This window comes from Zonotrichia albicollis, chromosome 2 (assembly GCF_047830755.1).
Source record: "Zonotrichia albicollis isolate bZonAlb1 chromosome 2, bZonAlb1.hap1, whole genome shotgun sequence".
NCBI lineage: Eukaryota > Metazoa > Chordata > Aves > Passeriformes > Passerellidae > Zonotrichia > Zonotrichia albicollis.
In genome coordinates this window covers 19,105,516-19,119,054 of record NC_133820.1, presented here as the reverse complement: position 1 = coordinate 19,119,054, position 13,539 = coordinate 19,105,516, and the positions used below count along the sequence as shown (strand labels likewise).

General features: G+C 36.2%; 1 protein-coding gene across 8 annotated transcripts in view; it reads right to left on the bottom strand.

The window, feature by feature from the left end:
• Positions 1–13,539, bottom strand: part of CASK (calcium/calmodulin dependent serine protein kinase) — a 187,368-nt gene that overhangs the window by 27,308 nt on the left and 146,521 nt on the right. For all 8 annotated transcript variants that reach the window (XM_074534524.1, XM_074534522.1, XM_074534523.1 and 5 more), the window contains 5 exons: positions 9,065–9,142; positions 7,680–7,760; positions 3,714–3,902; positions 3,145–3,223; positions 752–837 (listed from right to left, as the gene is read on the bottom strand). In XM_074534524.1, coding sequence (XP_074390625.1) covers positions 752–837; positions 3,145–3,223; positions 3,714–3,902; positions 7,680–7,760; positions 9,065–9,142 — 513 coding nt within the window. The remainder of the gene's footprint in view (positions 1–751; positions 838–3,144; positions 3,224–3,713; positions 3,903–7,679; positions 7,761–9,064; positions 9,143–13,539) is intronic.

The window sequence follows — 13,539 nt, the reverse complement described above, 5'->3', positions numbered from 1 at the left end:
TTCTTTGTAGCTATATTCTTATAATCTAAAGTCTTTTCTACCAAAGTGGCATGTTCTTCCCATTCATCATACATGTTAAACAGCAAAACTGTATTCAGTTTCTGGAAAGCTGCATTTTCCTGAAGGTAGGAATTTCAAAAACAGTCTTTCAGCAGAACAAGACATGGGGTCTGCCACTTTGCTTTTACTATTGTATAAGAATATTTATAACAAGTAGTAACTCCAGAATAGCAGCAGATTGTGACAACATATTTTCTTAAATGGCCATCTGAATACTCATGAATACCACGTGGCTGACAACTGCAGGACTTGATCTGGACAGAAATCTGAGCAGATCACTTCAAGAGATCTCAGTTCCTCCCCTTTCTCTCTTTGGCTGGCTTACTGTGACCCCAAAATAATTCTATTTCCCTTGAAGCTTGTCTAGGATTAGTGATACCATCCAAGATGTCAAGGTTAGTGTTGCACGCAGAAAAATTAGCAAGTGTTATGGAAATATCAAACAGACTCTACTAGTAAGGACAAAGGTGGAGTTTTACTGGAAAAAGACAGACTGAGCTCAAGGAAATGTTTTTTAAATTTTTAACTGTGAGCTCAACTGTAATAAACTGAAAGAACTTTTTGTTGCATGGACATGTAGCCTATCAAAAACACTAGAAAAAGGGGAAGTTAGAACACAATTACACAAAAGTTTTGACTAAATAAGACAGGTACTTTTATAGAGGATATGAAGAAGACTTCAGGCACTTACAAGCATTTTTTGTAGTTGCTCTACAGTTTGATTTGCCACACTGATTCCGTTTATTTCTCTGATTTCATCTCCTACGTGTAGCGTACCTGCAGAGTTAACACACACACAATCACCTCAGTTTCTACAAACTGAAATAATTCTTACACAGCACTGTTATTCATACAAAGGCATAAACAGAAAACAACATTAAAATAATTGTTTTGCTAGATTCAGAAAAGGACTTTGTATTAGCTACAAATCTGTCTTTCAGAGTGCAGTGAATACAAAGCAAGAGATGCCCAGGCATGTCCTCAGTAAACAGGAAAAACATGTTTTTGTTATTAAACAATAATATTGAATCAAAACCACCATATGGCCTGGAATAATATAAAGATTCTCTGATACTATTCAAAACATAAAGCTGATGGAATTACATATTAGACTGAGAATCAGATTCAGTAACATCCCTGTATCAAATAAAATCCCCTTTTCTGCATCATTTCCCATTTCTGTCACTCTGACAGAAGTGAATATTGTTATGTTCATGACTGTAAGGAGAAGTATACATAAAAACTGGGAATAAAGAATGGACATTTGGCAGACATGTCAACAACAAACAGACAATTTTTAATGACTGAGACTGGTGTTTCATTTCTACTGAATTCTCTGGAAGGTGTGAGTAGATGGAGTCTTTAAAAGCTTTTCTTCCCATTTCAACTCTGCCACATTTGGAATAAGAACAATTTCAATCACTAGGACTAGGCAGAGCCGGCCTAGAGACAGAAGGCAACTTCACAGCAGCTACAATTTTGTGACTGGGAACTGCACAGTTTGTGTTTAATATTGCTGGACCTGAAATGATACAATTCCTGTAAGCCTCACAGCAGACTTATTATCCAGACACTGCTGATATTACCTGGCAGTTTTCCATACAGCAAAAAGAGACAGCAAAGAAAAAATGACCTAACACTCCCCAAAACCAATTCAAGGCACAGGCCCTACCAACAGGATTCAAAGATGGTGCTTGAGATCACTGTCATATTACACTTGTGTTGTTCTATTCAGTAAAAATATTTTAAATACAGGCTATGCTGAATGAAGCAGTGAATCTAAGAGGCATCTAGAGCACTAACAGAATTAGAAGCATTAAAAAAATAGATGACCATACTAAAGAAACACTGAAGTAAAATTCAATTTCAAGTGCAGAAGCACTACCTTAGTTAGATGAAGCACATAGAGATTAAGTTAAATTTCCCAAATCTTTAGAAATAAAAGATACTGTATAATTAAAAACAAGAGTTGTAATGGGCACAGTTGGATATTTTACCCAGTTTTAGCAGCTTTTAAAAGTTTTATTAGCCTCATTATGGAACACAGTCATGTGAAGCAATACTGTGCAAAGCATCACCACTACCTAAGCACAGTTGGAAGAAAACCTTGCTTCGGTGAATCTTAGAGCAATCTCCTTTTAAAACTCACTTTCAGAAGCAAAATAAATTTAAATTCAGAAGGTCCTCCAAAGACATAGAATTCTCTCTGAATTGCATCTTTGTTTGTATTAAAACTTTTGCCTTTCCTGCTTCCTGACAGATTTTACCATATCAGTGAGACAAAGTGAATATGTTTTGTCTTCCCAATTACCTGTTCCGAGCTCCCTTTGAAACAGAACAGTAGGCTAGAGAGAACTCTTGACTGAAAAATTAAGAAAATTTTTGTTTTCATCACAAGAAAAAGATGGCAGACTGAAAAAACTGAAGTAACCCTTCCATGGCTGCAATCCAAACTTGCAGTCAACAACCTAGTAGGGAAGTTCATCTGTTTAAAGCAGGACAAAACCCAGTTACTTCTGGACATCTGATCTGAACACACAAAATGACAAAAAGGAGAAGACTGTGGATGAGAAAAAAAAGCATGTTTGCAGGATTTTTTATGGTAGTGAAAACTGAAAATAAATATTTAGAATCTAGGCACAAGTAATATTTTTATTTCAAACTGCATTTTTGTGATTCTCAACACCAAAAATATAAAGATCCTCAAGAACTATGTGGCCAAAACTCTTTCATTTTGGCAAGAGAAAGTACTGCTACTTGTGGAAGTTTTTTTTTTTAACAGAGGATTAAATAAATACAGCTCCAAAATTATTGGTGTTTCCATCTCTTACTGAGCTATACTCGGTAATAGGGTAGCAATTATTCTAATTAAGACTTAAATGAAACACAGTGGGCCCTCACCTCAAAACACTGGCAGACTTCTGCAACTGCAAGGTAACTAAAGCAGTTAGCAGGAGTCCATGCAGGCACAGAGACACTGCTATGGAATAGCAGCAATCAAAATCAGGAGAATGTACACAGTTTGTACAAAAGGATCTAAAATAACTGTGTTTGAAGACAAAGCTCTTCATGAGATGTGATTACCTTGCCGGTGAATCATTCCTCCGTGCATAATTCTTGCCACAATGCAGTGGTTCAGCTCATTCATTTTTAAAGTGATTCCCTAGAAAAAAAGGAATGCTTATACTTTTAAAATAAAATACTAAGCACTGTGATTCTTAGTGGTTAAGAGTAGTCATGTTTCCTGAAAGCTTGAAGGCAGGGTATAAATTTTAAGATTAATATAAAATCTTAGTCACTCACTTTAAGATGAGCAGTAAGATCAGACACTGTTTATAAGTGAGGATGCAATACTTCAACATATGAGTATGTAAGGATCTGGTTTGTTAAAAATGTGATTTTATACTGAAGTGCTCAGTTGGGTTTTATACTGAAGGCTCCAGTTGGGCTTAAGGACTAATTTGCTGTAGCTTTTAAACAAACTCAGCCCTGGTGGCACAGCAGCAGTGTGAGCACACACAAAGCGTTTCAAGGAGGATAAATATCTATTCCAGTTAATTGGCAACCCCACCTCAAAGTGAGGAAATGACACTAAAATCATCACAACCCTGGTCTCTACCAGCACAGAGGGAATAGTGAGCTTCCCCTCCTACCATGGGCTCGTCTGTGTTCTTCTGGAACTGCACCAGGCGGACGCGCGTGACGTTCTCCATGTCCATGTCGCCGTTGGCGCTCTCGGGGGAGTCCCCGTTCAGGTAGGGCGAGGTGGGAGGAGGCGTCACCCGCAGCGCTTCGTCACTGTAAACTTCATGTGCCACTACATCATGGGTTTGAAGTAAGGCCTGCAGGACAGCACAGCAACAAAACGTCACGTTTCCATCATCTCCCATGTCCCTTGCTCGTTCCTTGTAAGGGTTTTTTTTTGAAGATTTTCAAGGAAATCCAAGATATTTGTGCCCCATTTCCTACTGAAGAACTTTTCCTTTAAAGGAGTAAGATAAATTTTCAGACTGCAAATGCCTACACACACTGAGACTCTAAAGCCTGCATGAGTTAATGTGATTTTCACTGTAGGGACTTCAATGAGAATGATGCTGTCTCCCTTCCCCTCATCCTCTCGACACCTGTAGGGTGAGAGTGAATCCATCTCTATGTGCACAGACAGAGAATCAGGAATCTCCCTTTCTGTGCAAACCATTCTATAATAATTACTCTAGTAAAATGGAAAGCTACTCAGATCCCATGCTATCTCACTCTAATCAGGCAGACTGTAGATCAATACCAACTAAATGAAGTAAATACTGTTTTTTTGTTGTTTGCTACCATAATTGCTTCCATAGTCCCCCCTCCCCCTAGAACTTGGTCCCAGCACAACAACTGAGTTCAAAATGCTTCACAAGAATTAAGAGTGCAAAGCAGCAAACTGCTAAAATACTGCTTCATTAGCTTTCATTAGCTACTTCAGTACACTTCTAAAGTGTACTGTGTGATAAAAGGTAATTTCTTAAACACTTTATGTTCTCATTTCTCTAATTGATTTGAAACTATATTTGGGAAGTCAGCACTATAATGATGGAACAAAATTCCCTAAACTAACAATGCTTTGCCCATATTCCCTCCCATTTTCCCAGTGTTTCAAGCCCACTTACATACATACTACTAGTTAAATATTAACCTGTATCTGCATTTCCTATTTCTCATCTTATTTTGTCAACCACTAAGCTCAAACTCAAACTAATTCCCCTGCATTAGTCTGCTCTACTGAATCAACATTTTATATTAGAGATCTCGACCACGTAAGTTAAACAACTTTAACAATATTTAATAAAAATTTGATTTATTTGTGTGTCCATTAATGTGTGGACACTCCACACATGACTCCAATGCAGGTTAATGGTTGGACACAATGACCTTGGAGGTGCTTCTGTGCCCCTGCCTGTGTCTGTTACACTCTCCACACTTCAATATTACATTTCTTATGTAATCCAGGTGCTTACATTTTAATCACATCAAATATTTGCCCTGCTTTACATTATTTTTAGCAATAATATTCACCTTGTAGGAGGTTAAAATTTGGCACTTCCAGCAATTTTAAAGGTCCGTAATTATACTTAATGACTTCTGAATATGTTCACAAAAATGAACACTACTTCAGAAATACATTAAAGTACAGCAACCTCAATTTAATATTGAAAACATTTAATAAAAAAGATTCCTATTGGACCTTACTTAAAGATGCCTGTTTTTAGGCATTTCTGTTAATTTTGATAATGTGGTTTTTTTCCTGTCTGTTTTTTTTTGCAGGACATGATAATCCTGCTAAAAATTAGTTTAACTGCTTTCTGCTGTACTGCAGGATCACTGCAGAGAACAGGACAGGAAGGCAAATGATGATGGATAAAACTTCAATATGCCATTAAGCAAAAGTCTCCTAGCAAATATGTCAACTGTTACAACATACTAAATTTAAATAATAGAGTCTTTTACACATGAAACTGGCATATTTGAAAAACTACTGAAAGTCGGGAAATGGAATAAAAGCTCTTTGAAATGTGTACATACATAACAAATGAGGTACTTGACAATGCTTTTAAGAATTCTTAAATTAATTATCTACTGAAAGGCCTTCATGCAAAATTTACATACATTTCTTTAAATTAAAATGTTAAACATGCACAGAATAAATTGATAATTTATTTCTGCAGCCATAAGGCACATGAGGGGAAAAGAAAATTAGAACAGAACACCCTAAGATCTGTTACAAACACATTGGCTTTGGTTCTTTGAACGCCTGCACACAGTTTAACCCACTAATACTGTGGTTAAGCAAATAAGACAGGTTATACTCTTTTTTCTTCTGATTAGGGACATACATTAGGTAAAAAAAATACTAAAATAGTCCATTACCATATAGGTGTTAATGCACACTCCTACTTATTACACCTAATTGATTACTGAATTAATGTGCATTAATAACCAGAATATTGCTCTGTACAACACTTGGCAAACACATGGAGTGTGGGTTAACAATATTGGTTTATATTATTATAATTATTCCTTTATTTTATAATTATTCCATTATAATTATTCCTAGTTTATATACTTATAATTATTCCTTTTCCTAGCAGTTTCCTTATGAAGGCTTTTGCTCTGAAGGGAAGTTTAGCAGAATGCAACAAATGTAAAAATAATTTTATTGAAGTCTGCAACCCATAGAGGTGCATCTGGGAGCAGGAGTGGGAATGATGGAGACGATGGAGTTGTCCTTTGGCATCTGGAGACTCTGGGATCTGCAGGTGTGGATCCACACCGACTTATGATGCTTTAATTGCTGCTTTACATTCTCCCTAACACAAACTGTTTCTGTTCCCCTGCTCATTCTGGCTCTCCAGCATCCCTGTTATCCTAAATTCTTTTTGCTAAATGGTTACTTGGGGATTTTTTTTTTTTTTTTTGGAGTAATTTTCTACTAGTTCAGCTGAGGGCAACATTAAAGTGCAGTTCTAGATGAAAGCCAGAACTACAAGGGAGAGGATGAAAGATGGGGAAAAGGGATAATGGGACTTCAGCAACTGGCAATTTAGCCTGGGATATCACAGATTCACTTGCTGAAATTACTCCTCATCAAAAGTACTTGTTATGGAATTGCAGCTTATTCCTTATGAAAAAATACTTTTCATAGATTTGCAACAAAAGAATTCTGACAAATGGTTTTAGATTTGTGAGCATATCAGGGAACAGAGATACCTAAAAAAGAGGATTTTCAACTCAATTTTCTTGTCACTTGATTTGATATATGAAATTTCTATATATCACTATCGCTTTTGTTGATACCTACTCTGAAAATAATTTATACTTAAAAAATGCTCTTCCTCAAGAGCATTTTTTCTCCAGTGCTTCATGGTTTAGCAATACTGTGGGGTAATTACACACACAAAAAAGTAAATAAAATGAACCTGTCAAATTCCAAATGAAGCTGAGTAGGGAAAGTCAAATTCTTGATTTTAACCTGACAATAGTATAGCAGATTTAAGCAAACATGTTTATTTCTCAATTTATGAACTTCACCTACAGCATAAACAAAAGAAATCCTTCAAATTAGTAGAATTCAGCAACTTGAACCAAGTTACAAAGCAGTAACAACCCTGAATTTAGGACAATTTTTGCCCTCAAATCAGATTTGGGAAACAGACACAGTAAGTGTTGATATGTAACACAAACTCAACAGACTGTACAAACTACTGATTTGTTGCAAAATAATATTAAATGAACACTTATTTTGCAATGAATTCACATATCTTTATGCTAAGACCTTTGGAAAAAGAAAAAGGAGGATCCCAGCTCTATCTATGGACATCCAAAAGGATTCATTCTTTCCATGTACAACACAGACCTCCAAAAACACAGTGAAACTGCTCCATAATTACACAGTAATGAGGACCAATATTGATTCTTTTGCCAATTCTTCTGCCAGAGCAGCAGGTTAGAAATACTTATCAACAGATGCATTGTACGCAGTTCCATCCCTTGCAGATTTTGAGAATTTACTGAAGTTTTCTAACATAAAGAATATTAAAAAAAATAGAAAAAAACCACAAACAAGCATAGGATCTGCTTACCATGAAATGAGGTTGTGTTAAAATACGCTTTAGCTCCTTTGCATCATTGTTCTCTGGGTAACATGAAATTTCTTCCAATACCTGCAAAATAAGCAGCAGAAATGTCCCATAGTAACTTTCTTTTAAAGCTGCTGAAGAAACTAAACCCCTCACTGCTCAGTCAGTATATCCCCAAATGATTATACACACCAACATCTCTGATACAGGGAAGGGTTTAAGAGAATGTGCCCCTACCCAGCTGCCCCGAGAGAATAAAATACCTTGTTCCAATGTTCTCTCTGAAGGAGATTAAAGCAGAAATTTGAAGGATTTTTGTTTTTTAAATTGACAGCATTCCTCCATCAGCTAAATACATGGTGACAGGAATGGAGTGCAAACAGGTGACACACAAGACCTCCACCAGTTGTGCTTCCTTACATGGTCTCAATTTATTAAAGCAGAATTAAAAACATTCCAAAATCAATTTTTAAAGACACCAAGCCTTGGTGGGCCATCTGCTACCCCACCTCCAAGCTCCAGATTTTATAAAATCTGAGTCACTTTATCACTGGGGAAGGAGGAGTAAAGAAGCTTTAACTCATTTGCCTGCAACCTGATTATTACACCTTATTTTTCACATGCAGCTAGTTGGAAAATGAAAGCAGAGTATTTTGCTTCTGGAAGCACCCCCAGGATAAACTGACAGCAAATTCTGCAGAACAGGACTTGAGGGCATCTATCAGTGTGACTTTAGTTATTACATAGAGTTTTAAAGTCTTCCTCCTTTAATAGGACAAAAACCAGTTTTCCTATGATGTAACCCCTAACAACTGTACGAATTTTTACTGATAATACATAATACAATATGGGTCTGGGTTTTTTATTACCTGCCATAAATAAGCAAATAACATACTATTTGCAAGGTACAAGAATTAAGAACATCTGTGTCTATCTTTGGTCTTAGTAGGCCACCTTCTCTGCAAATTCCAAGTCTGCTCTTCTTAGACTTATCTATGATAAACTTGGGGTTTTTTCAATTTAAAAAGCTGACACTTCAAAACATTTCTTTTTGTGACTAAGTTTTATAAACATCAGATTTCCGGTGCAGATAAATAACCTGAACATGAAAGATTCTGCAATTACCCACCAGGAATGTTCCTTTTAACATCACTACAGTTGAAGAAAAGGTTAAATGATTAAACTGAGTAATATTCATAATCCTTACACAGATAATGGAATTCTGCAAGTTTATGCAACTTGTTTACGTAACTTGGGTAAGCAATGGTAATATTCCAGAAATAATTCAGATAATGAGCCAGAATACACATCTTAATGAAGAAAAGTAAGTTACAGTTTAAATACAATCAACCTTTCAAAGGAGAAAAAACATACTTTAAAGCCATTACCTCTTTGGCTCTCTGTACAGCATCACTTGGAGGATTCCTGATTTGTGGTGAAGATTTTGTGTTTATTTTGTCATAAAGCTGAAATAACAAGAAAACAAACTACTGAAATCATATGCTACTTTACATAAATTAATAAGTGTTTACAATAGCCTGCTTATGTTACCAGGATTAGGATGATTGTTAAACTGCAAAAGCCCCAGATGTTCTGTATACAAAATCTAGCAGCCTAGGGTTTTGGCTTTTCATTTTTAAACATTTCCTGATTTGAACAGTGCCATAGATTCAGAGTTCATAGGATGACATGGGAAAGCTCAAGAGGTTAAGGGCTTCTGCAAACCTCCCATGCTTTTGCCACAGATTTACAGAAACTGTATTCTTCTACTAGAAGTGACCCTATGAATCTTGAATAAATGCTATAAACCAAACATTCTGCTATAAAATCAAGTTAATCTGCATATCTCACTTTTCTCAATAAATCAAACATTCTGAGCAGTAATTTAAATAAACCTTGGAATATGGGAAAATGCTCTTGAAGACAGAACATTACAAAAGCCAAATACTCTGAGAACAGAAAAACAAACTTTCCAAGAATGAGCACTCATGAAAAAGGGTAACCTTATTTTACTAGGATTTTCTGTTAGACAGAAGAATGTCATTGTATTTAAACAGGCTACTGCAAACCTTCCACATTAATTATTTTTAAAAAAACCCCATTTTTTTAAAAGAACCATTTATTTTTTTAAAAGAACCATTCAACTATGCAAAGCACAACAGAAGAAAGATCTTTCTTCACGTTTCAAATTAGAGATATGACATTATAGGCTTTTCCTCATACAAACCTAACACACTGTGCATGTTTTAAAAGAAAAAATATATACTTAAGAATAAACAGGTACTGTGATAAGCAGTATTTTCAATTAAAACCTTTTGGTTTACATTTCAAGTGATTTAAACTTGGTCATGCCTGTAATTATTTTCTAATTATGTCAGACTATTTCTTTGATAAATAAGACAGAAAAAAGGCACAAATAATATTTTTAGAGAATTAGAGACATTTTTATCACAACAACAGTGGTGAAACACTGCAACAAGTTGCCCAGGGAAGTTGGGGAATCTCTCAACTTTGGAAACACTCAAAATTTAACTGAAATTCAAAATACTGAATATAAAAAAGCATTCAAAATACAAAAGTGACTCTAAAACCTTCAGCAAACCCTGACACTGCCAAGGATGAGTTGACAAGAAATCACCATTCAGGCTGCTCAGCAAGGAGGGCTCAGGAGCTTCCTCTGGAAGTTCTCAGCTCCACTGTTTGGCTCAGAATGGCCTTGGATGTTGGAAAAAGGGAATCCTGCCAGGACACAGAGCTGCCCTCTTCTCTTTCTCACACAACATGAAATACCACTCAGTTTTAGATACATAAACTGCTATAAATGCAACCCAACCATCACCATCACTTCCCTGGGTTAACAATTTAACAACCATGTTGAACATTTCAAGCCCATACACAAATAAGCACAAAACCAGCAAACAGTGTCACTTCCAAAAAAACATTCCCTGCAGGACAGTTACACTACTCTCTTGGGGAAAGAAAAGTAAAAAAGTCAAGATAAATCACTTTCTTCCAATGCAACAACTTCAGCTTGTGCTGCCAAAACACCACTAAACTCCACAATTTAAGCAGCCTTGAAAGCTTTGTGATAAAACCCTTCTGCTAGTTTGTAGTTCAGGAGACATTTTATTTTTGCACACAATTATTTGTTTTACCTTTTCTTAAATAAATTAACAAAATCTTCCCAAACTCCAGCACCTTCAAATTACAAAGTACCACCATTCTATGCCTGTTAAGAAACTGCACTGAGCACTGTGTCCTGACCAAAGCACGGCAGAAAACGCACAATGCCCACCATGAATATTACTGAATGTCTTTTTTTCTTTTTAAGAGCAATGAAATTACAGAAAAGTTACCTTGAAAATATTTTTATTAGTTACTTCTAGCAATGGTTGAAAAGCTAAGTGTCTGAAGTTGCTGATTTCCCTCATTACTGTGACCCAAAACAACCAGGAGTTTACAGAAACAATTTTTTCCCCACTAACATGGGAGAGTTATCTTCTGAGATTAGGAAGAAGGCAAAAAGAAAATTAGGGAGCAGAGTTCCTCAAAGAATGTTTAGAAAAAAAATCAAAGCAAAGTTCAGACTAAACAAGAGTGCATTTGTTTTTCCACAGTGCCTTCATGCTGAGGCATGGCACTTAAATTTCATCTTCCAGGATTTCTGCTCACTGAGGTTTGCTTTGAAGGCACCAAAGTATCATGAGGAACTCTGACAGCAATTAAAAGAAAAACCTTCATATTTGCATTAAGGTTTAAGGATGATACATTACCCAAGGCAAGGAATGTATTCATTGTCGAGCTAGAACACAGTCTCACCCAGAGAAAGGATGTGGATTTGGTAGATTCACTTGCATGAGGAGATCTCTTCATTTTGAAATGGCATACTCTAATTTAAGTTAGTTCATGGAGGTTTTTTTACAAGTGGCAGGCAAAGGAAGCAAAGCTTATAACGTGCATTAATGCACCAGAACTGGCGAAGCAGTTCCATCTCCCTTGCAATCTTTGAAAAAAGACTGGTTTTGCAATACTTTTCAGTATTTTTGCACTTAAATACTAGCTGTAGCAAAAGCAGTTTAGAATTAAGGAATTTACAGTTTGCATAATTAATTTGTGAAAGCATGTGAATGTAAAGGTTTCATTCAGACATTAAAAAGAACATTTGCTCCCTTGGATGTAAGAACCTAACGAACCTAACACACATTTACATGAGAGTTTTAAAAGAGTGTATAAGAGAACTTTGAATAACACCTGTTTGTACACATCAGAGATTAAAGTGAACATTAATTACATTTCAGCCAGGCTCTGTATGCTCACTGTGGTAGAGAACACATTGTGTAGTTAGCTACAGTATTTCCATCACAGAAACCCATCCTGTTCACAATGCTGCCTGCTTTCAGCAACCCTGAAAATCTGAGTTCTACAGGGATCATACCAAAGGTGGTTTCTTGCAGAGAAGAATGAACTGGCTCATTCTTCACTGTTCTCTGCAGAAAGCTATTCTATGCAATAGCAACAGACTTACAGCAGGATAAAATGTGTGCCCTAATCATGGCTTTCTCTTTGCTGGGAGTCTCTATTTTCCAGCAAATAACTCTGCCCCCTCAGCCCAGGAACCAAACCTCCAACAATTTCACTCAGCAATAAGCATAAACATATAAATTAAAAATTTATAATAATTTAAAAAAAAGTAGAATGCCACATCATATGTAAGTTTTGGCATTTCCAGACTTCTGAATACTTTGTATGTCAGTCTCACTCCTCAGCATGAGTTATTCTGCATTTCCTAGAAAGAAAATTGAAATTGAGAGCTTGCTCTTGATAAGATAACAATCTCAACTGATGTATTAAGGAACTTGTTATAACAAACATACATTGACATTATAGCTCATAAACAGAATAGTACTGCTTATCAAAACAACAAGTTTTGATTTAAATTTTGCATGCTAGAACACAAAAACTATGAAGAGAATACCCACAAGTTGAGTTGCTATCAGTTCACCAGCTTTTGCAGTGTCAAGACATTTTGTCTTCTGCCTGTACAAAGGGAGCTCCTCTCTTCTGATATTTAAAGCAGATAGCCCAAAGCCTAATCCACAATCAGGCAGTCGAGACAAAACAACAAACTCTGCTCTTCTGACTACTTTTTCAGATGTGCAGAAATTCCTTTTTAACCATTTCCTGCAAGAGGAGTCAGAATACTGTTCCAATGCAACTCCCATTCAATGTCACACTGAAAAATTTAGATATTTCACAAGTAGCAGAAATGGAGCTTCACCATCTGGTCTGATCCTGAATGTAATAAAGATCAGATCACAGCGAAATCAGTAAGTATTTTAGCTACTCAAACCTCAAAGTTCCCGTGAGGCAAGTGAGAAACTTCTTAAAAACAAGAGCTACTGAACTGCTAGAGCATAAAGCCTCGTGATCATTCAATACAAACACACATTTTGTGGGGATCCAGTTGCAATTCAGATCAGATAATTGGCTTCCAACCTCAAATATTAAACATTGAAACACCTAAAAATAATCATTACAGTATGTCCTTATATATTTCACTTTCTCAACAGTTTAACCACAGGCAATACAGTGATATTAGAGGATTGTTTTTCATCACTTTTAGGTTTTGGGACCATCTAAAAAATTCTCATCTGGAGGTGCTGCCCCTTGCACAGCAGCATTTACTAACAAAGAGGGTTTTTGCTTTGTTACCTCCCACAGCTCCCTGTCCTGGTTCTCCATCCACCCCAGAGGTTTTATGTGCTCTGAGACTGAAAGAAATTCATGACCCACTGAATAAATAATACTCACAAGTAGAAGTATCAAAGAATGGCTAAAATTAAAGGGCCAATTAGATTTATGC